The 22,053-nt window shown below is 37.6% G+C and overlaps 2 protein-coding genes and 1 non-coding gene across 3 annotated transcripts; 1 reads left to right on the forward strand and 2 right to left on the reverse strand.

The window, feature by feature from the left end:
- Nucleotides 1–1,233: 1,233 nt before the first annotated feature.
- LOC113505715 lies at nt 1,234–2,890 on the reverse strand. The gene is made up of 3 exons (XM_026888523.1): nt 2,851–2,890; nt 2,449–2,624; nt 1,234–1,426 (listed from the first exon to the last, which is right to left on the reverse strand). Exons 1-3 carry the CDS (start codon nt 2,888–2,890, stop codon nt 1,271–1,273), a joined length of 372 nt encoding a protein of 123 aa, XP_026744324.1. The 3' UTR covers nt 1,234–1,270.
- A 2,308-nt stretch (nt 2,891–5,198) lies between these two features.
- On the forward strand, nt 5,199–5,271 carry Trnan-guu. The gene has a single exon. It is a non-coding gene; the product is annotated as a tRNA-Asn (tRNA).
- A 7,819-nt stretch (nt 5,272–13,090) lies between these two features.
- On the reverse strand, nt 13,091–16,341 carry LOC113505606 (cardioactive peptide). The gene is made up of 4 exons (XM_026888390.1): nt 16,110–16,341; nt 15,503–15,584; nt 14,717–14,784; nt 13,091–13,903 (listed from the first exon to the last, which is right to left on the reverse strand). Exons 1-4 carry the CDS (start codon nt 16,179–16,181, stop codon nt 13,751–13,753), a joined length of 375 nt encoding a protein of 124 aa, XP_026744191.1. The 5' UTR covers nt 16,182–16,341; the 3' UTR covers nt 13,091–13,750.
- Between the last annotated feature and the right edge of the window lie 5,712 nt (nt 16,342–22,053).

Here is a 22,053-nt window from a genome sequence, read left to right on the forward strand (position 1 = left end):
TTACCCTTATTAGTAAAAGCATTACAAAAAATAGCCGTTGCCTGCGTGTCCCACTACAAACCGAAAATGATCCAACGGGAACAGAAAATCGGGATAGAAAACTACATATGTGTTAATGCCGGTTATAAACTATCAGTGTACTAAGTTTCGTCTAAATCCGTTCAGTGGTTTTTGCGTGAAAGGGTAACAAATATCCATATTCTTGGATAGCCGAGTGGTTGCGGTCACCAGGCCAAACCCAGGCGTCCTGTCGCGGTTTCGATCCCCGCGTAGGACAAGCATTTGTGTGATCCACGAATGCTTGTTCTGAGTCTGGCTGTCATTGTGTATGTGCTTTGAATGTTTGTGACACAAGGAATTAAGTTCCTTACTGCGGGAACCGTTTCAATAAAATAAAAAATAAGAATGCATGGATGTTGATACATTAGACATTTCGGGTTTATAATATTGGAAGGGTAGATTGCACGGATAGCCGAGTGGTTGAGGCTAAGATCACCACGAGAAACCCACTGAGCGGGCTCGACCCCAGTGCTTGTTTCGAGTCTGGGTGTCTTTGTGCATGTGACTTGTATGTTTGACGACCTCATAATGTATGTGATGTTGTCCGCATTTATTTATTTATTTATTATTTACTTACACAAAGTATATTTGTATAACTAACGGCATAACTGGTGGATGTGTAAGACACGTCAGCTCTGGTAAGCCATAAGAGTTATTTGCAAAAAGAATATAAAGATCCGAAGTCTGGCTTTTACCTCGCACAGAAGATTAACATTGCCATTCAACTTGGCAATGCCGACAGCCTTGTGCAAACTCCCAACCGGCAATGATGACGATGAATATTTTGATGCCTTATTTTTATTTATATGTATTTACTAGCTATTGCCCGCGACTTCGTCTCCGTGGGTAGAAGATATAAGTTATGATGTATACCTGCCCTGTTTTTTCCACATTTGCCATTGTATCTTCGCTCCTATTAGTCGCAGCGTGATGGTTTATAGCCTAAAGCCTTCCTCGATGAATGGTCTATTCAACACAAAAATATGTTTTCAATTTGGAAAAGTAGTTCCTGAGATTACCGCGTTCAAACAAACTCTTCAGCTTTATATATTAGTATAGATTTGAAGTGTACATATTGTAAACCTTCTTTGTAAATTGAGATCCCACTATAGTATGCTATATGTTCAAATAAAAGATATTGAATACAAATTAAATATATTTATTAACCCAAAATATACATATCAAATTAATAATTCGCCGACACAAATCTTCAATATTCTTCCAGATGGTTTTCAGCCTTATTTTCGAAGTTATAAGGATGGTTTTCGTTTGCCAGGACGCTGAACAGCCATTGTTCTTCCGAAGGGGTTTTGCTGATGTGGTGTAAAGGAAGGTTTTGTGTAAAATCGTCTTCAAGTAAATGGATCTGGGAACAGAAAATACGTTATCATACGATTAATATTAAATCACGGCAAAATTAGGTAGTCAGTAGTAGCCATGTTAGATTTTACTCGATTTCATAAGACGTATTTGAAACTAGCTGTCACCCGCGACTTCGTCCCCGTGGTTAGATGATATAAGTTATGATTTATACCTGCCCTCTTTTTTCACATTTTCCATTGTATCTTAGCTCCTATTAGTCGCAGCGTGATGTTTTATAGCCTAAAACCTTCCTCGATGAATGGTATATTCAACACAAAAATAATTTTTCAATTTGGACCAGTATTTTCTGAGATTAGCCCGTTCAAACAAACAAACAAATAATCAAACTCTTCAGCTTTATATATTAGTAAGTATAGACATAGATACAAATTGATGAAAATCGCTCTTGTGACCTTTGAATAAGATGCCAAAGTTAATAAGAACAACGGGTCTGCGGGCGGTGAGTAATGGGTATTACACCACCTGACTCCAGGACCGAACTTCACGAACTCCAGTCTCCAACTTAGCAAAGCTTGTATTATGAGTACACTACCTACCAAGCAACGAAAAGCGGAAGCAATTATTTGACTATCTACAATCCGAATAAAACAAACATGTTCTCAATTGGTTTCTCTCATTATTCACAGAGTCATTTGATGACTTCCCTTCCTTGAAAAAGGTGTGACTAAGCTGTCCAGTGCCGGCGTAAGGGCCACTGACACCCCGGGCGAAACTATTATGGCGCCCACTTGAGGGAAGCAATATCAAGTGTTAGTTTTTTGCTGATCCCAAGTAAAATTATATTAAGAATTTCATCTTTCCTTTAGCGTTATGTTTGGCGGTGGAAGTATTCCACCTCTAGCGTAGAGCACAGTTCTGAGGATTTGCGCCAGGAGAGGCAAGAGACTCCAACTTCAGACCTTGGCGCCCCCAGAATTTGTCGCCCTGGGCCATCGCCCCATCAGGCCCCCCCCCCTCTAACGCCGGTACTGTAGCTGTCATTCAAGTTTACGAGATCTACTATACCTTCAGACCATCAGTCCTCTTCCTCCTGAGGTAGTTGAAACAGCACGCTCTGAAGCGGCGCGTGCCGCACGCCGGCGCGCACTCCGGCCCGCACGAGCCGCACGACAGGCCCGATGACCACGCGCAGCTCACTGGGAAGGTGGAAATAAGTAATTGAAACTTTTTTTTTAAGTTTTCTATGATATTAATTATAATCCTAGATCCTTCGAGATATACGTTAGATCCTTCTTATTTATAGAGCATTTCTCGTTAAGCATGTTCCGATTTCAGTAATATTTGTATTCAAAAATAGTGAATTACATTACAAAATTAAAACGAAAACATGTATCCTCATTTAATTGTAAATAAATATTAAATTTAAATTCTTAAAAAAAAAAACATAAATATCCTCAATTTACATACCAATAAAAGCAAGCGCCAAAAAAGCTGTAATTTTCAACATCTTGACTTAATAGTTCGGCTATTTACCACTAGATGGTGCTGTTACAAAGTTCAGACTTCGAATGGCTCCTAAAAATTTTTGCCACCCTTTTATATGGGCTAGAGTTGACATAGATAACGTGTTGGTAGAAAGATGAGTGCTTTTAAGTATATTTGTTGCCTATCTGTCTATTTAGACTACCTAAAACGTTTTGTTACTAGTTGCCGTTGTTGTAGACTGTTCAGTATCCTTCTAGGGTTGCCCTCGTGAAGGATATAAACGGAACTACATTGATGTTTGTCAACGTGATTGTCAGTTTGTTTATCCGTCATCAGGTTATAAATTATTATATTGTTTTTTTTTTATCTTATTTGTACACTCTCAGTGTTTCGAGTCTGAATATTACTAGACGGCTTTTCCGACGTTTCAAGGAACAGAAAACACCTTGTTTTCATGCTAATTTAGCTGTAACAAGCTGGTTTTTATACATTTATCAATTAAGGTTGAAAATCAATCAAACCTTTTTATTCTAAATAGACCATGGCACTTTTTTAAATCGTTATAGTAATGATTTTAGTTGCACGGTTGAAAATGACATTCTTATGGAACAGAACTGGCAACAAACTGCATAAAATTCTCCAATAGGAATGATGACTGGGTATAAAAAGAAACAATCTCATTACTCCCTCAGTATGGTAATAGCAAAGTATGAGACACGTATTTTTTCCTTTTTCAGAAAAACTAGAATTGACAAAGATTAACTGCTTTAAAGTTTAGGAGAGGGGTGTGACGTAACGATAGAGTAAAATTTATACTCAATCGTGACGTCACGCGTATGTTTCATTCACTGTATTTTGGTCAATTTATGTTTGCGGGACAAATCAAAAAATACGTATCCATTATTATACAAAAAAACTACAAGACGGACACTGCAAAAAAAACTGTCATCATCCCTATTCCGTTGAATCCAGGGTGTCAGTTATCTTTTCGTGGTAGCTTTCGAAAGCCTTTCGACGAAAGCCGTTTGACTCCCATTTAAAGGGGAAGAAGATGCATTCCTGTCCTTTTAGCCGCTAAGAGTCCGGCACACCCCTTGACCTTATTCACCGCGAACGAAGCCCTCGAGGATTGAAGTCGGTCACACAAAAGACGGTCTTAAAAAGTGGTCTATTCATTTGAGGGAGCATAGTTAACCAGCATCGCGTCAGCCAAGCCTTTTCCCAACCATGTTGTAGTCGGCTTCCAGTTTATTCGGATTCAGCTATGTACCAGTGTTTTACAAGGAGCGACTGCCTATCTGACCTCCTCAACCCAGTTACCTGGGCAACACGATACCCCTTACTTAGACTGGTTGTCAGAGTTTCTAGCTTCTGTATAACGGCTGTCCAATATGTATTTTGAATAACAGCCGGGACCCACAATTTAACGTGCCTTCTTAAACACATAGGATATCATTATTATGTATCAAATGCATTAAACGTGAAATCTCAACCTGTTCAGCTGTAGCTTAGCCACGATCTTTAACTTATAAGTTTCGGAATTGTGATGTGCTAGTGTTTCACCTGGGCTGTACGATGTTATCTAAAGTTTATCAGATAATTATAAATACAAAAAACTTTCCTCCTCTCGTAAGGTTGGTCCCTTAGCCCACTGACGTGACGTAAACATTTTCAGGTCTGCCGGTTTCTTCACGGTGATTTCCTTAACTAATTTCAGCACGTGATAATTACTTTGATATACATGGATGATTTAAAAAAGAGATTCTTACGTGCCGGGATTTGAACTTAAAACTTTTGATTAGGTAGTTCAATTTTTATACCACTAAGCTATGACAGCCTACAGCGTATTTGTAAAGTAATTACACTCCATTTGTTTAGGTACTTTAATAAAGGTATACAGAAGTCTTATTTTATAAAAAAAAACTAGACAAAAAACAAATGTAAAATAACAATAAAATTTACCAAATTAAATATACCACTGAAATATAACAAACGTTTATTTATTTAATACTAGTTTTTCGCGTCGAGGTCGGTTATATCGCGTTTATAAGGGAACTCTTCAAATGTCCGGGATAAAAACTATCCTATGTTCTTTCTCAAAGTCAACTCTATCTCTGTACCAAATTTCATTAAAATCAGTTCAGTGATTTAGACGTGAAAGCGTAACAGACAGACAGAGTTACTTTCACATTTATAATATTAGTGGGGATGTCTTTTATATAAAAGGATGGCAAGATTTAGATTCACTATCATCAGACTGTTTACCATTTTAAATACTTAAAACAGGTGGAGTTTAGATATGATTGTTGCATTATCACAATTATTCATCTGCCTCCGTGGCGCAATGGCTAGCGCGTTCGGCTGTTAACCGAAAGGTTGGTGGTTCGAGCCCACCCGGGGGCGATTTTTTTATAATTCCTTATCTCAAAAATAAATAAGCTGATGCTAAAGTAAGTTAACAGAAGTTTTCATATTTATAAATATAGTATTGCCAGCGGTATAATAGTCCAACATATTTTTTTTTCTGCCTGTTCAGACATCCGAGTCCTTAAGGTCACCACGCCAAACCCACTGAGCGTGACGTGTCACGGTATCAATCCTGACAGGACAAGCGTTTTTGAGATTCACAGATCAACCAGCTTGTTCTGAGTGTGGTTGTGAGTCTTTGTGCATGTGACTTGAATATAATATAATAATAATAATAAAAAATGTTTATTTTTCTCATTATCACACAATGTTACAGTACTTATTTTGTGTACTAAAATAGAGACTGGTGTCTGTGATAGGTAAGACCTGTGTTATGTGTGTGTGTGTGTGTGTGTGTGTGTGTGTGTGAAACCCCCGCGATATAAGAATTATATTCCTAAGTAAGGGAGTCGTTTTTTCAACAAAAATGAAATTCATCAGTACGCGCGGCGCTGTGTGATTGACAGACGATTGTTTATAATAGAAGCTTTGATTAGTGTGACAGCGACACATAAATGAAAGCTGTTAGTACACAATACGCATGATGACTGGGTATAAAAAGAAAAAATCTCATTAGTCCCTCAGTTAGATAATTGAAAAGTATGAGACACGTATTTTTTCCTTTTTCAGGAAAACTAGAATTGACAAAGATTAACTGCTTTGAAGTTTAGGAGAGGGGGCTTGTGACGTAACGATAGAGTAAAATTTATACTCAATCGTGACGTCACGCGTATGCTTCTTTCACTGTAATTTAGTCAATTTATGTTTGCGGGACAAATTAAAAAATACGTATCCATTACGCACTTACTTACCCACACAATTTAGTTATGTCTAGGCTGTGTCTACTAATGTGTACCGATTAAGAAAAATACTTTTTTTAAGTGCTTTTAGTCAGTGTGAATTTTAACTGTCTATCTATTACAGTTTATGAGATAAAGCCTTGGTAAGCCTTCAGACGCGCAAAAATTGTAATATTGTTCCATTTTGCTCTTTGGATACGTCTTTGGAACTCACAAACTTTACCTGTTTATAAAATTAGTGTAAATATAAATATAGTTTTGCATTTTAAAGCTGATAATGATATCATACATACTAGCTGCGAGTTTATTAGAAAAAAACCTTAAAACATATTATCAATACAATTAGGGATCAGTAAAACGGCGAAAATAGTGTAAATATATTTATTTCATTGCAAACAATTCAGTCGTTAATTATTATTTTATTTTAATCTAACCACCTAATCGTACAAATGATTTTCAATCGTCTCTCCTGTGAAGTAAAGCTGGGTTTCATTTGGCAACTCTTCAGCCCATTGTGGTTTTATATTTTGAGCGGCAAACTGCTGTGATATTGATTTCGTTTGACTTTCCGGACTTAGAACGAAAGTTTGTACCTGGAAAATGTAAAAGGAACAAAATTGGGTACTATTTAAATTAACTTATTTTCCGCTTGTAACATTATTTTCGTAAAAACAAGTTTTTAATTGAATCCGATTCTGAATTTATGGAATAACGCCATCTATGGCCAAGTAGTGGAACTTATTATGGCGCCCAACGTGGGACCTAATCGTGATCAACGCTCGTTCTCTGTACGAGAGGCCTGCAGTGGGACAGTTACAGGCTGGTGTTGTTTCGTCCTTACTTTGTTAGTGTCAGTCCTCTTCCTCCTCAGGTAGTTGAAGCAGCACGCTCTGAAGCGGCGCGTGCCGCACGCCGGTGCGCACTCCGGCCCGCACGAGCCGCACGACAGGCCCGATGACCACGCGCAGCTTACTAAAATACCAGAAATTAGTGTTAAAAATCGCTGAAATACCGGATTGTTGTCATAGAATATATTTGAAAACTAGTTTAAAGAAGTTGCGGAATGATCCCTATAGTGCAGTGTATGCAAGACTTCCTAATTCGTCTTATTTTTGACGGTTTAGCACCAATATTATTAAATGAGTGTCCGACCTCCATAGTTACTGAGTGACACAGAATTTGCTATTGTATATCCCGGATAAAATTAACTTTAACATCTGTTAAAATCTAATCATTCATGACCCTACTTAAATTTGATTTACCCAATACACATTTTACTTGTGAAATTTCCAATAAGTTATAAAAAATGTTATTACTTACCAAGAAACAACAAAGAGAACAAAACAGTAAGTTTCAGCATTTTCAATAACTTGTTCTTCTCGTCAATAGATGGCGTTGTTCTCAATTGGCTGAATACAGACGCGGAATGATTGGAAATGTTCGAGACAACCATTTTATATGTTTCAGAGTTTACTTTAGGCTTGCGTTGGCGGTGATCGACGTGGAAATGCTTTTAACTAGATATCTAGGTTCTTTTTTACCACTGGGATAGATATTTTTAAGTGTAAAAATGTTTTTCTGGTCTATTTTCATAGGTTATGTCGGGTTTTGTATACATGTGTAATAAATGTGAAATGTTATTAGTCACCAGCCTATTAAAATCCGCCAAATAGCTTTAGCCAATAAATTGAAACGGCTCAAATGATTCTCATTTTGTGTGCATATTGGGTAGATCTGAGAATCGGTTAATATCTATTTTTCGTAGCCCATTTTTTTAATCCAAGAAAAGAGCTCATTAATTTGACTTGACCGTTATTCGAAGCTTATTTAATTGAGATAGGCACTACGTTTCCCGCCTTCACATTTCTATATATATCTATCTCTTTCTACTACGTCACTTCCACTTGGCAGTGGTAGGGAGGTTCGCAAAGCGAGCCGCGCTATTTTGAATTCATTGGCGTCTCTTTTCCCGCCGCGATCGGTCGTGTCGTATGACACTTAACATAATATTTTACTACCTACATTTTAAAATTTAAAAAAGTTCGAGTGAAAATATTCGTAACGGTTTGACGTCGTAACGTTTAAAAGTGAACAAAGTTTATTCTTTCGATTTGAATTATGGAAAAAATGGATAATAAAACCGATGGAGTGGCTAGTGCTGCTGTTCCAGGGCCTTCATCGCCGCAGAAGCGGCGACCTCGGTCGAATAGTTCTAGTAGCTCAAGTTCTAATAGTTCGAGTTCCGGTAGCAGCTCCTCATCTAGCGGAGACAACCCAAAGCGAAGTCGCCGCAACAAGAAAAAGGCTGGCAAACGCAAGCGACGTTCCGAACGTAAGGTTCGGAAATTGGCTAAAGAAGTACGTGACCTTCGACGTCAGATGGCTAACCAGGATAGTGGTCAACGCGTGAGTACTAATTTGGATTATGATGCCATCTCACTTATGTCCGGTATTAGCGAAAATCGTTACGAACAAATGCTTGATGTTCAACCTAGTATTTTCAGTGCATGTGGTGATCAAGAATTTACTTTATCTCTTGAAACTAAGTTGAAGGAGCCTTCAATGCCAAAGACTCCAGATAATTATTTAAAGTTGTTATGTGATTTGCAACATTTAGATAAAAGTGACTGGAATGAAATTCGGTACTCTGACACACACAAAAATTATACAATCACTCGCCGGGTTACACAGACATTGAAATGAACGAGGAAGTTAAAGCATTCGAGTCTCCTCGCCACCTCGTGTATGCTGATAAGACGTTTGGAGCTTTGACAATGTGTGTGCTCAAACAAAGGGAATGTCTACAAGGCACCCTTCAAGAACTGTTACAGTGGGCGAGAAATAGTGACTCGCTAAATTATGACACTCTTTTTCAAAAAGTTAATGAGCTTTTTTCCTCAGGGGATTTTATTAGGTGTTCCTCAGACTTATTACAGATTATTTGTGGACATCGTGCTGAGATCATCCAAATGCGACGAGACTGTGTCACCAAACAAGCAAAAGACCCCTTGACGAAGGCCAGCTTAAAGAAAATTCCTCCAACGTGCACCAACCTGTTTAACGCAGAAAAGTTTACTGCTGCTGTAGAAAAATCTGGCGGAGTAAGAAAATGCTTTTGGCCGTTGCAAAAAGGTAATACGTCTTCCACCTCGCAGGTGGATGCAAATAAGCGTTGTGGCCCCTCGCAGGGGCAAAAGCTTTATAATAAATCCTCGCAAGGATTTGCCCACATGCCTCAGGCTTGTCAAAACAGTACCGCACATTCGCAATGTGTCGGCAATAACCCACCTTCGCAAGGTGTTTGCAGTCGCGGTAATCCACCTCCGCAAGGTGATTGGAATGCTCATAGTCATGCTGGTCAATTTAATTCGGTCGCACCGAATAATCGCAATAGCTTTCGAGGCCGACCAAATGCTCGGCAAAATAACCAGACCAGGTACGGACGAAGACGCGCATCATCGCCTCCACAGCGAAGTAACGACAACAAACGACGTAAATATTGACTCGTTCAGAGCGGGCCGACTCCTACAGTTTCGAGACCAATGGGAACAAATGAATGCACCAAATTATATTCTAAAAATAATAACTGCGTACCGCATACCCTTTTGCCAGAAGCCACCACTTGTTCACCCGAGCGTGGTCGGAAAAAACCTGAATATTCCAGAATCTGCCGAAATGACATCTATCATGGACAAAATGATAGGCCAGGGAATTCTGGAGTGAGTGGCTGTTTCCCCAAGCTTTCTTTCACCGATGTTTCTTGTCCCCAAAGGCGACGGCTCGAGTCGACCAATATTCAATTTGAAAGCGCTCAATGCATACATCAAAACAGATCGGTTCAAACTGATAAATGCGTATCGTATCCCGGATTTTCTACAACCGCAGGACTGGCTATGCAAAATCGACCTTTCTCAGGCATATTTTCATGTTCCTGTGGCTCGCAGCCACAGAAGATTTCTGCGTCTAATTTATCGCAACGAATTACTGGAAATGACCTGTTTACCTTTTGGTCTGAGCACAGCGCCCAAGACCTTTGCTGCGCTAACAAATTGGATAGCCCAAACACTCAGGCAACGAGGTGTGAGGATAATTGTGTTTCTCGACGATTTCTTGATCGCTCACCAAGACGAGAACCAGCTTCGGAATCATGTCAAAACCTTGCTCGAAACTCTGGAGACATTAGGTTGGCTGATCAATTACAAAAAGTCGGTCATCACACCGTCGAAAAGCCTAGTCTTTCTAGGAATCCATTGGGATCCATGGGCGAATCGCAAGCGCCTTCCCGACGACAAAATTCCTGGCCTTGTGGCGAGAATCGATCATTTGCTGTGGAAGGAGCGCACAACTCTCAAGGAGCTCCAAAGCCTCGTCGGTCTCCTCAATTTTGCCTGCTTCACAGTTCCGAAAGGAAGACTCAATTTTCGAGAGCTTCAGAGCCTTTTGAACAAAATATTGAAGTCGGATCACAGGAGATTACATTCCTTACCTCGCCCAGCCATAGAAAACCTGATATGGTGGCGCCGAAATTGTCAACACCCGTCGGCCCTACACATGCCACCTCCTCTGCATTTTCTCACAACAGATGCATCGGATATCGCGTGGGGAGCTCGCCTGGACAATCTCTCACTCTCGGGTCTCTGGTCAGAAGCCGAGAAAGATCTTCATTGCAACCAAAAGGAAATGATAGCAATCCTAAGAGTTTTGGAAGATCATTGTCAGCTCCTGAGACACAAGACGGTTTTAATTCAGAGCGACAACAGGTCGGTAGTTGCATACCTACGTCACGAGGGCGGTACCAGATCAGCTCCTCTCCTGGACTTAACCTACAAGGTTTTCCAGATCACAGAGCAACATCAAATTCACATGAACGTTTTTTACATACCGGGTATATACAACGGCCACGCAGATCATCTATCGAGATTGCGGATGACTCCCGAGTGGCATCTGTCTGCAAAATGCACGAACAAAATATTCTCGAAATGGGGAGTGCCACTAATCGACCTATTTGCATCCAACCGGGCTCATGTAGTGTCGAATTACGTGTCTTTAGACCAGAACGACGACCAAGCCCTGTTTTGCGATGCGTTTTCCCAAATGTGGAATTACAATCTTGCGTGGGTGTTTCCTCCACCCTTTCTGATTCCCAAGGTTTTAGGTTATCTCAATCAAGCACAGGGAACGTACTTAGTCGTAGTTCCACGGTGGGAGAGGGTTTTTTGGCGACCCGACATCAAATCGCGTGCCCTAGCAGCCCCATTCACAATACATCACCTAGACGAAGTGCTGATCGACAAGACAACAGGGCTACCACCACCGAATGTACACGAAATGACTCTCGAAGTGTGGAAATGTGGGGGTGGTCTGGGATGCTAAAGTCCTGGAATAGTAGTCAATTAGAACTCCTTGAGAAGTCATGGCGTCCCTCAACACGTAAAGTTTATGGCGTTGCTTGGAAAAGATGGCTAGCTTGGTGTGAAACGCACCAGGTCAACCCCTCATCTCCAATAGCAAGCGATTTGGCTAGATATTTATCTGACCTCCATTTAGTTAATAAATTGTCGTACAGTTCCATCCTGTTACACAAATCTGTGGTGTCAAACCTTTGCAACCCAGATTCATCCGGTCAATTAAGTTCAAATACCCTTGTAAAACATGTCCTGAAGTCCATAGCATTACAAAAATTGATCCCCCGCGTCAAGCCCCCGGTGTGGAACATAGACGACCTAGCTAGTTTCCTAGAGAGTAAGCGCGTAGATGAAAATAATAGTTTTCAAGTGCAGAGACATACAGCTGCTCTCCTGCTTCTATGTTCCGGGAGAAGAATACACGATTTAACTTTGCTTAGAGTTGATTCTAATAATTATTGTAGCCAAGATAATGTTTTAGTTTTTTGGCCGGTGTTTGGATCGAAGACTGATTCAGTAGATAACAGACAATCTGGTTGGAGATTATTTTCTAATAAGGCTAATAAAAACTTAGACCCTGTCCACTGGGCTAAGTGTACGATCTCGCTCCTTGAAAATCGTAGAAATGCTGCAAATTGTAATAATTTGTTTATTAACATTAGAGGTAAACCTAAACCTGCATCGAAAACTCTAATTGCGGGCTGGATCAAGTCCCAATTAGTAGAAGCCGGCATTAAGGCAACGCCTGGGAGTGTTAGGTCAGCTGTTGCCTCAAAAAAATTGGGTCGATAATTACCCCCTCGAGGAAATTCTTGCTAGGGGTAACTGGCGATCGCAAAATACCTTTAGCAAATATTATAAACGCGAGGTTAAGCCCTCTGGTAACCGTGTATCTGTGACAGCATTGTTTAATCCAGTTGATTAGAAATTATGTAATTACATTCCTGATTTCATACACTTGAAATAGCCTTTTGTTTGATCGTGAAATATATATATCTTGATTATGTACTTATGCCTTCTTTATTTTAAAGCCTACATCATCATATTAGATTGCAAAACAACCACATCTTAGTACCTAACCCTGCATATCACATTGGCGTCCTCATCACTTCCACCAGGCGATAACAAACACGTCTCAATTAAATAAGCTTCGAATAACGGTCAAGTCAAATTAATAGAAGCGTTTTACCTACCAATAAAACGCATATTAATTTACTTACCTTATTCGAAGCTTATGAACAAGTTCTGCCTGGTAATTGGACTCAATGAATTCAAAATAGCGCGGCTCGCTTTGCGAACCTCCCTACCACTGCCAAGTGGAAGTGACGTAGTAGAAAGAGATAGATATATATAGAAATGTGAAGGCGGGAAACGTAGTGCCTATCTCAATTAAATAAGCTTCGAATAAGGTAAGTAAATTAATATGCGTTTTATTGGTAGGTAAAACGCTTCTATTTATCAAATATACATCGCATTATGGATGGATCGTCATGGAATTTACGTCATAACATAATTTTTTCACGGGATTAAAATGAAAACAACAGTTTATTATTTTTTCGAAACGGACATTTTAATATCCCTCACTAATTTATTAGCATTCAAAAATCTAACACTTACTAATATTTATTACTAAGTCACCTCCTAAATACTTAAAATGAAAATAACTAAACAAATAACAATTACATTTTCGTAAATTAAATTACCGCCAAATGTCAGGAAAAAGAATGGAAAGTTATGGCTATAAAAACATTATAATTTTAATTATTTGATAATAATCAGAGATAAAATTAATTGTTGCAATCTATATAAATATTAAAAAAGACTAAATTATGTTTTGGCGGCAAATTAACAGCACAGATTATTAAAGTTTCGACCACGGAAATGTTATTTCTTTAAATTGAACATAGCATACATGTTTGTACAAAAAAAATCTTTATTTCTTCTGTGAAAAAGAACAGTTTTAACAATTACGTTTCAACATTTCTTGAGCATACAATTTATTTCAACTAAATTAGATAGTCAACAATTTTAATTTTGAGGTTAAGTACAAAACAAAATGGAATTTATACAATAAGAAATCTAGGTTATCTGTTACGTAAATAGTAAACTAAAACATAAGTATCCGTAGTCGATTTTCCAAATTTACAATAATTTTTACAAACTGTTTTAGGTCGTCTGAAACGCTACGGTGTCGGATAATCGTTGGTTATATTAATATGGCAGTTCCTTTTGTTTTCGCCGGGCAATTTCAGCGCTTGCCTCTTGAATGGCCTCCCACAGCTTGGCCTCAGATAAAATTTGGCGGGAAAGTTCCTCGATCGCTGTTTCCGAGTCCATGATTGAACCGAAAGCCTCATCGTCGTACTGGGGGGAGGAAACAATATTATATCTTTACATATAAATTTAATACTAAACTAGCTTCTTCCCGCAGCTTTCCTCAAACATAATTACATAGTTTTTTTTATAGTAACTATCGTGAGAATGATTCATTATTAAATGATGTAACGGTTTACTCACGCGTATTTATCGGGGTAGCCCGACCCGCGGCGGGATCGCGAGTTCGACTCGCGATTCCGCTGCGTCTGCTCATGATTAAGGACTCCGGTTGGGTCCGAAACTAGTCGGGCTACCCCGATAAATACGCGTGAGTAAACCGTTACATCATTTAATAATTACATAGTTGTTATGAACCTAGTTCGAAGGCACGTTAAATTGTGGGGCCAGGGCCCTAATTCTGCTATTTTACAATGGCCGATGAATTAATGAAATTTGACTTAAAATGACAATTAACTTCCAATTATTGTGTTGGCAAAATGCTTAAGAGCACAGGAATTATTACAAATTTAATCCAATTGTCAGTCATTCATCGGCCTTTGTAAATAGCAGAATCGGGCACCTGGCTGTTAGATAAGACATCTTTGACAGTCCTTACAGGTAGTCAGAAGCATGGAAGTCTGACAACCAGTCTAACTAAGGGGCATCGTGTTGCCCAGGTAACTGGGTTGAGGAGGTCAGATAGGCAGTCGCTCCTTGTAAAACACTGGTACTTAGCTAGCCATTTAGCCTGGAAGCCGACCCCAACATAGTTGGAGAAACTAGGATGATGCTGTTTCAGAAAAGAAGTTATGAATGAATCTAACGAATTGTTTTTTTTTACATTTTGTCGTGATGTTATACCTGCTTCTGCCTAAGGAGTTCTTGTGAAGGCATCCCGGGCGCCGCCATCGACCTCTTGCGGCCACATCCTGAGCAACAATAAGACATATTGATGTACAAATAGGCAAAAAGACGCAAGGAAGAAAAGCATTCGTGGATCACACAATTTTAGGTGTGATCGAAGTCGCTCTGGGCGGTCAATGGCGTGAAAAACTGTCAAAATACTTGTATATCTAGCCATCTAGTCTCAAACTATGCAGAGCTTGTGTTATGAGTACTAGACAACTGATAAACATACTTATATAGTTCGAAATACATACATATTACAGATTAATTACACCTAGACACAGAACAAATGATCGTGCTCATGACATAAACATTTGTCCTGGGTGGCAATCGAACCCACGACCTCCGGATAGCAGTCAGGGTCACTAACCACTAGACCAACAGGCCAGTCTATAAGCTGATACAATTCCCAAATTTCAAAAAAATCACGTGATATATCTAAATAAAATTTTATTTCTGCGTACATGGTCTAAATGGTCTGTCTGAAAGGGTCACCCCGGTACTTATAGGGCAAGCAACGTCACATATTATGAGTAACTGAAAACTGATAAACATACTTATATATTTCTATTCGAAATAAATATATAATATGGATATAAATTTACCACACCACACCAAGACACAGGACAAATGATCGTGCTCATCACACAAACATTTATCCTGGGTACCCACCACCTCCGGTATAGCAGTCAGAGCCACTAACCACTAGACAGGCCAGTTTGCTGTGCTATGTCTACGTACCGGTGAAAGCGTTGCAGAATGGTCTCTTCGTGGGCATCCTGACTAGATCATCTGACAGTCTGGGGTCGAAGCCTCGAGGGATCTATGAAAATTAAAAAATAAGTAAAAAAGTTCTTTAACTTAGCTTCCGTTTTCTGTCAAGTCTGAGCTTTATCTTGTTAACATTGTAGGCACTTCTAAAGTAAAAACAAATTTAGACTAGACTCTGATGGTTCCGCACCAAAAGGTTAATGAAAAAAAATACGTTAAAAATTGGACTCCTATCAATTTTATGACCATGCTAATTGTTGCTGATGCTAATCGTTAGAGTCTATCTTTTTTGTTATAACGGCCACATAATGACGACATCTGTGATAATTTCAACTCTATTTATCACTGTTCTTGAGGTATAGCAACGTGACAGACGGACAGACAGACAGCGGTGCTCTGGTAAAAGTTTTTCATAAAATTATTGCCTTTTACGTACGGGACCCCATAAATCAGGATCATATAAGGTTAGATTTCATTAATAATGTTATATTTGATTTGATTTTATTTACATTTTTAATTGTACATTTACAACTAAATATGAATACAAAATAAATAATTAACATTTAATAATCCTTACTGAGGCTGAATAACAGCATTCCATGTACAGAATTGCGATGGCGACGAGCAACGAAACGCGTGACACTGACATGGCGGCAAATTTGACAGATACGCAAGATGGACGACCTGCGAACAAATTACTCAAATATTAAAAGCTCCAAATAAAGTGTTATCATTAGCGAAAGTGATCATTATGTTGAAAAAATCACTTTATTAAAATGTTCAAGGTATTATCATATAATAATTTTGTCTTGTTTTTTAAATTAGATGTATTTAGGCTTTTAAAGGTTGTGTTAAAAATACGTGCGGAGATTAATGCTTTGAATAGAAATAATGGCACTAAAGTAATGAAGTTAAAAAAAGAGGGAGAGACTCTTTAATGATTACAAATATAATTATAATAACTCTTGCAAGGCGGTTTCATAATTGTCTAAGAATTAGTTTGCCCCGCTCGACTGCCTCCGCTTCAGCTCATGATTATGGACTCCGGCTAAGTACGAAATTTGGTTTGTGGTATTATACGTGTGAGGACATCGTTTTTAAACAATTATAATCTTATTGTTGCTACTTCCTGTCCTATCCTAATAATTTATAAATGGGTATTTGTCAATGTAATTTTGTGTGTTACGCTTTCACGCGAAAATTACTTAACCCGTCGTTATGAAACGTGAAAATGTGTTTTAAGAGGGATAAGAAGTATCTAACATAGGGTTTGTATAATAAAAAAAAAACACAAAAACACTTGTTTTTTGGTTAACAGTAATTATAGCACCCGTAAAAAGCGTACTGGTAAGTGACGTCACACGAGATTTAAATCACTGTCTCCCCTTCATTTTTTGTTAACGAGATAAAATAAAAAAATACCTACATGTATAATATTTTTTGGAAATCTGTTTGATGAACTAAACAGATTTTTCTGTCAAACGCCGAACTATTTCAGAACGGAACGAAAATCAAAAAAGCAGTTTAATTTTCCTGAAGCATTCCTCGTGTAAGCATCCTAGTTTCCCGGTAATTTTACAAGCTAGTCTAGTTTCATAAGAATAGGGATATTTTTCCTGTCATCTCAGTTAATTACTTTTGCGAATAATTGTTTTTTTAAGCTAGTTATTATGAAGGCGGTGCATTTTCTATTCTGCTTCTAGAGTGGGCGATGGAAAATGAACTCGAGTTTTCACAGATGTTTTCTTGAACGGTATTTCCATGCAAGTTTGTATTTTGAGGTTGTTGTAGAAATATGTGAAATATTTGGGTGTAGAAGAGTAAAAATTGATTGTTAAATAAACGTAATGTTTGATGGCTGAACTAAAAAATATTTTATGCGTATGAAAAATAGCTGTTGGCCGATTTTCAGATCTAAAGTTAATATGCACAAAAAAAAAATCATAAGAATTGGTCATGTCGTTTCGGAGGAGTTGACTGGCCTGTTGGTCTTGTGGTTAGTGACCCTGACTGCTATACCGGAGGTCGTGGGTTCGATTCCCCCCCAGGACAAATGTTGTGTGATGAGCACGATCATTTGTTCTGTGTCTGGGTGTAATTTATCTATAATATGTATGTATTTAGAAATATATAAGTAAGGTTATCAGTTGTCTGGTTACCATAACACAAGCTCTGCTTAGCTTGGGTTCAGATAACCGTGTGTGAGTTGTCCCAGGATATATTATATTATTAACTATGAATAGTGTCACAAGATTTTTATGCATTCGTGACAGGAATTTTCGGGTGCATAGAAAACATTGTATATGAATAAGAAAGTTATTAATAAAAAATAGGAAAGACTAGGTTATTAAAACAACTGAAACAGCGTATACAATTTTATGAAAATCAGTGAAGCTGCTTCGGAGTAAGTAGAACGGTAAATAACAGTGTGACACGAGAATCCTACTACTATTATAAAGGCGAAAGTTTGTAAGTATGGATGTATGGATGTTTGTTACTCTTTCACGTAAAAACTACTGAATGGATTTGAATGAAACTTTACCACAATATAGCTTATACATCAGAATAACACATAGGCTACAATTTTTGAGGTTTCTAATGGGAGGGCGTAAAATAACACATTTTTTGCGCTTACATTGCAAACGCTGACTGAATCCTACAAGATAGATAGAAGGCAGGTATAAATTATAACTTATATCTTCTAACCACGCGGACGAAGTCGCGGGCAACAGCTAGTTTTATATAAATATGAAAATGGTGTCAGAGTGTAATCCACCGTTAGTCCTCTGACGTTTGCTTGCTATGGAGGGAAGTGAAACAATTTTTTCTAACTCCTCCTTTACTTTACTATTTCTGATTAATTTCGTTGCGGGTTCCAAGGCAGTTAATTGTTCCCCCTGGGACACACCAAACTTAAGTGTTTCGGTGGTTTTCGTTGGTTTCATTGTAGATCCTGGCTTACAGGAGTTGCAATGACGGGCATGTGTGGCGGGCTAGTCCCATTTTTTTTAGTCCTCTGACGTGGACACGTAAAAAAATAACATTGTCCAAGTTTCCTTATGATGTGTTCTTTCACCGTTGTCAGCAAGTGATAAGAACTTTGTAATACGCACATTACTTCGAAAATATAGTAGCGTTGGGATTCGAACTAACTATCTTTGGTGCACAAACAAACATTACTACTAAACTATCACTGCTTTGCCTCTACCTTTCAAAAAAAGTCAGCAAAAAAAGTCCTAAAATTTTAGAAGAGTCAAAAAAAAACAACCATTTTTCTTATCCTAAAAAGTCCTGTCAATTGTCAACGTTCAGCCAACCTAATGAAGTTAACAGAAGTTCGTTTACTCGTTAATATTTAATTGAACTAGGCTGTCACAGTTAAACAATTGTCTGATGGATAGTTAGCGAGTTCCTAATTAACTTTTCTTAGTTATTTTTAGTTTGATTGTGTAAATAAGTAATTGCGTTTGACTTTCTAACTTGGTAGTTAACTATCGTTGAGACGGTAAAAGATACGTGTTTTTGGGGATCCGTGAGAAAGGGTAGAAACGGTATTGATGTTGATCATGTATTGTAAATTAATGAAATATTAGATTGGGAAAATAGAAGAGTTTCTGAGTTTTACAGAGTTTAAGCTTGAAATTATTTAAGTTTTAGTTTATTTTTATGTATATAATTTTGTTTGGGTGAGAATAAACACATTTTCATTGAAGTTGCGTTTAATGATGGACTTTCGAAACGACGTCAAAGACGAGTGGTCACCACCCCAAGCTATATCTGTCGATTCCCGAGTAGGGCAAGAATTTGTATGATCCACGAATGCTTGGTCTAAGTCGGGGTGTCTTGTGTACGACAAACAACCGTGATACTAGCATTTTATTCCTCATTGCGGGAGTCGTTTTCTTTTAATAACAAGTTTTTAAAAGCAACACACAATCATTTTGTTATATTTGTATATTTGTACATGACTGTCTATTATGTTTCCTTTAACAACTTGCATGCATAATAATGTATGTATACTCATGTTAATACAAATAAAATGATCTTTATGTTTTATCTCTTTATCTCTAGGTCAAACCAAAAACAAGTTAGAATCAAACATTTTATATCATCTCATTGTTTTAAGATTTTATTTTAATTCAGAATGCATTGCTTTGTAAGTCAGTGTGAACACCGCGGGTGGCGCCGCGGGGCGCAGTGAGTGCTGGCGTGTTTTCAATGTAAATTGAAATGTGGTTTTAAAGTAATGTGTAGTTAAAGAAGAGGGGTTTTACCGACAATTTAATAAAAGGGGTAGGATTTCAATTCAACGTGTAAAAACATGTGTTTCGATTTAAAATGTAATAAGCTTGTGATATGTTGTTTTATTTTGTAAGTTTAATCCTAACGGAGGCAAGTAATTTGACTTTTTTCTAAGTAATTAATTTCTGCTGGTAATACGTGTTTTAATGTAAATATTTCTTGGTAGTAAATTTAGTAAGAAAAGTAGACGGTTTAAAAAAAATGATAGGTAAATGTTATGTAAAAAATAAGATACGTCCCTTATGACTTTGAGTTCAAGTTGGTTGAGTGGCTTAATTATTGGATTCGTTCACATGTATTTGCAGGTTCAATCCCATGCCAGTATTGTAGTGACCTTAACAAAATTAAGTATAATTTCATTATTTCACAAATAAAAGCTCATTATCATATCATCGTTAAATTGGACTCCAAAATTTAATTCTACATCTTTAATAATGGCGCCCACCGTGGGACTCACAAGCGTGGTGATCAATGCTCGTTCTCTGTATGAGAGGCCTGCAGTGGGACAGTTACAGGCTGGTCTTATATGACGTAACATTATTATTACCTAATTCATTACATCACAGGTAATAACAATATGATACAATTGTAGCTTATTACATTATTCTCCGAAATTATTTGTGGGCGCGATGTCATTTCATGGTGATAATAAAAACAATTTGATTAGAAGACGTTGTATGGACAAGTATTTTTGTATATTACGTATATTTTATGACAGTTATACGTAGATAATTGACTAATTATAGTTTTTTGAAACTTTTTTCAGTAGCTGAATTTATTGCTTTTTTTGGAAAATGGTTTCCAAGCTATTGTCTAAATAATAGACACTTCTGGAATGTGATATAAAAAGTGGAATTATCCCAATAGTGGGGTATATTATTTTGTAAACCAGCCCCCTTAGTCTACCAGTAGCCTTTTTTAATCGCATTTTTTTAAAGACCTCTATTTTCCACTTCTGGGAAAACTCCAATCCTTCCAAGATTCATCCTAAGACACTTGGTACCATTCCAGATCTTAGGTATTCCAGACCTTAAGAGTTTCTATCCCGCCACACAAAAAAATCTCGTGTCAAAATGTTAGCTAATATACTCCTCCAAAAGGGTTGGAAAGATCTTAATTATTTTTTGAGCATATTTAGAAGATCTAGAATCGGCTACTATCTATTTGACATACCCTTAAGTAATAAAGGTTGTCCAATCAAATTATTTTCTTATACTTGTATGACTATTTTTCCTAAACTAGAAATATAAAGTTAGCCGGGTCAGCAAATAAAGAACTTAAAAAAAAAACCTGCAACCTGGGATCGAACCTGCAACCTATACCCATCTCAATAAAACCTCCACCTAACTATAGTCAATAGAAAATTAAAACAATAACCGTTGCTATAGTTTGCTCACGTACCATAGACTAACCTTCTTTCTTTCATAATTAATTGTCAACACAACGCAAAGAAAAATTAAAAGTACACTGGTTAGATTGAAAAACAACAATTGTCGTTGGTAATACTCTGGCAATATGCAAGGACGATGTAATTATTTTTATAATTTGATAGGTTACAAACGGGGTCTTTTTATGGTTCCTCAAAGGAACGGTAAAAACGGAACCCTATCTATACTAATCTATGAAGCTGAAGAGTTTGTTTGTTTGAACGCATTAATCTCACTACAGGTTCAAATTGAAAAATTCTTTTTGTGTTGAATAAACCATTCTTCGATGAAGGTTTTAGGCTATATATCATCACGCTGCGACTAAAAGGAGCGAAGAAAAGTCATAACTTATATCTTTTAACCACGCAGACGAAGTCACGGGCAACAGCTAGTTCAAAATAAAAAGTTTCTCAGGCACTTTTAAAACGTTACATTACAATTTCATGTGTGTGTATTTGGAAATATATAAGTATTTTTCTCATAATACATAAATATATGAGCTTTGCTTAGTTTGAGACTAGATGGCGTTTTATGACAGTTGTAGAATATCATAAAGATTGGCAAAAACATACAGGTTTTAAATTTGTATAGACCTTCTCGGGCCCACAAGAACTTAGGAAATAGTTAGAGGGCTGAATAATAATGATTTAAACAATTATTATTGGGTATATTCCTCAAGGAATCTGTACTTGTGGCAGGTTTGAACCCAAAGGTATATCAGTAACTAAAGTTACATAAACTTTTTTAATCTTAATATATATAAATCTCGTGTCTAAATGTTTGTCCTCAATG

The sequence above is a fragment of the Trichoplusia ni genome, chromosome 26 (genome assembly GCF_003590095.1).
Source record: "Trichoplusia ni isolate ovarian cell line Hi5 chromosome 26, tn1, whole genome shotgun sequence".
Taxonomy (NCBI): domain Eukaryota; kingdom Metazoa; phylum Arthropoda; class Insecta; order Lepidoptera; family Noctuidae; genus Trichoplusia; species Trichoplusia ni.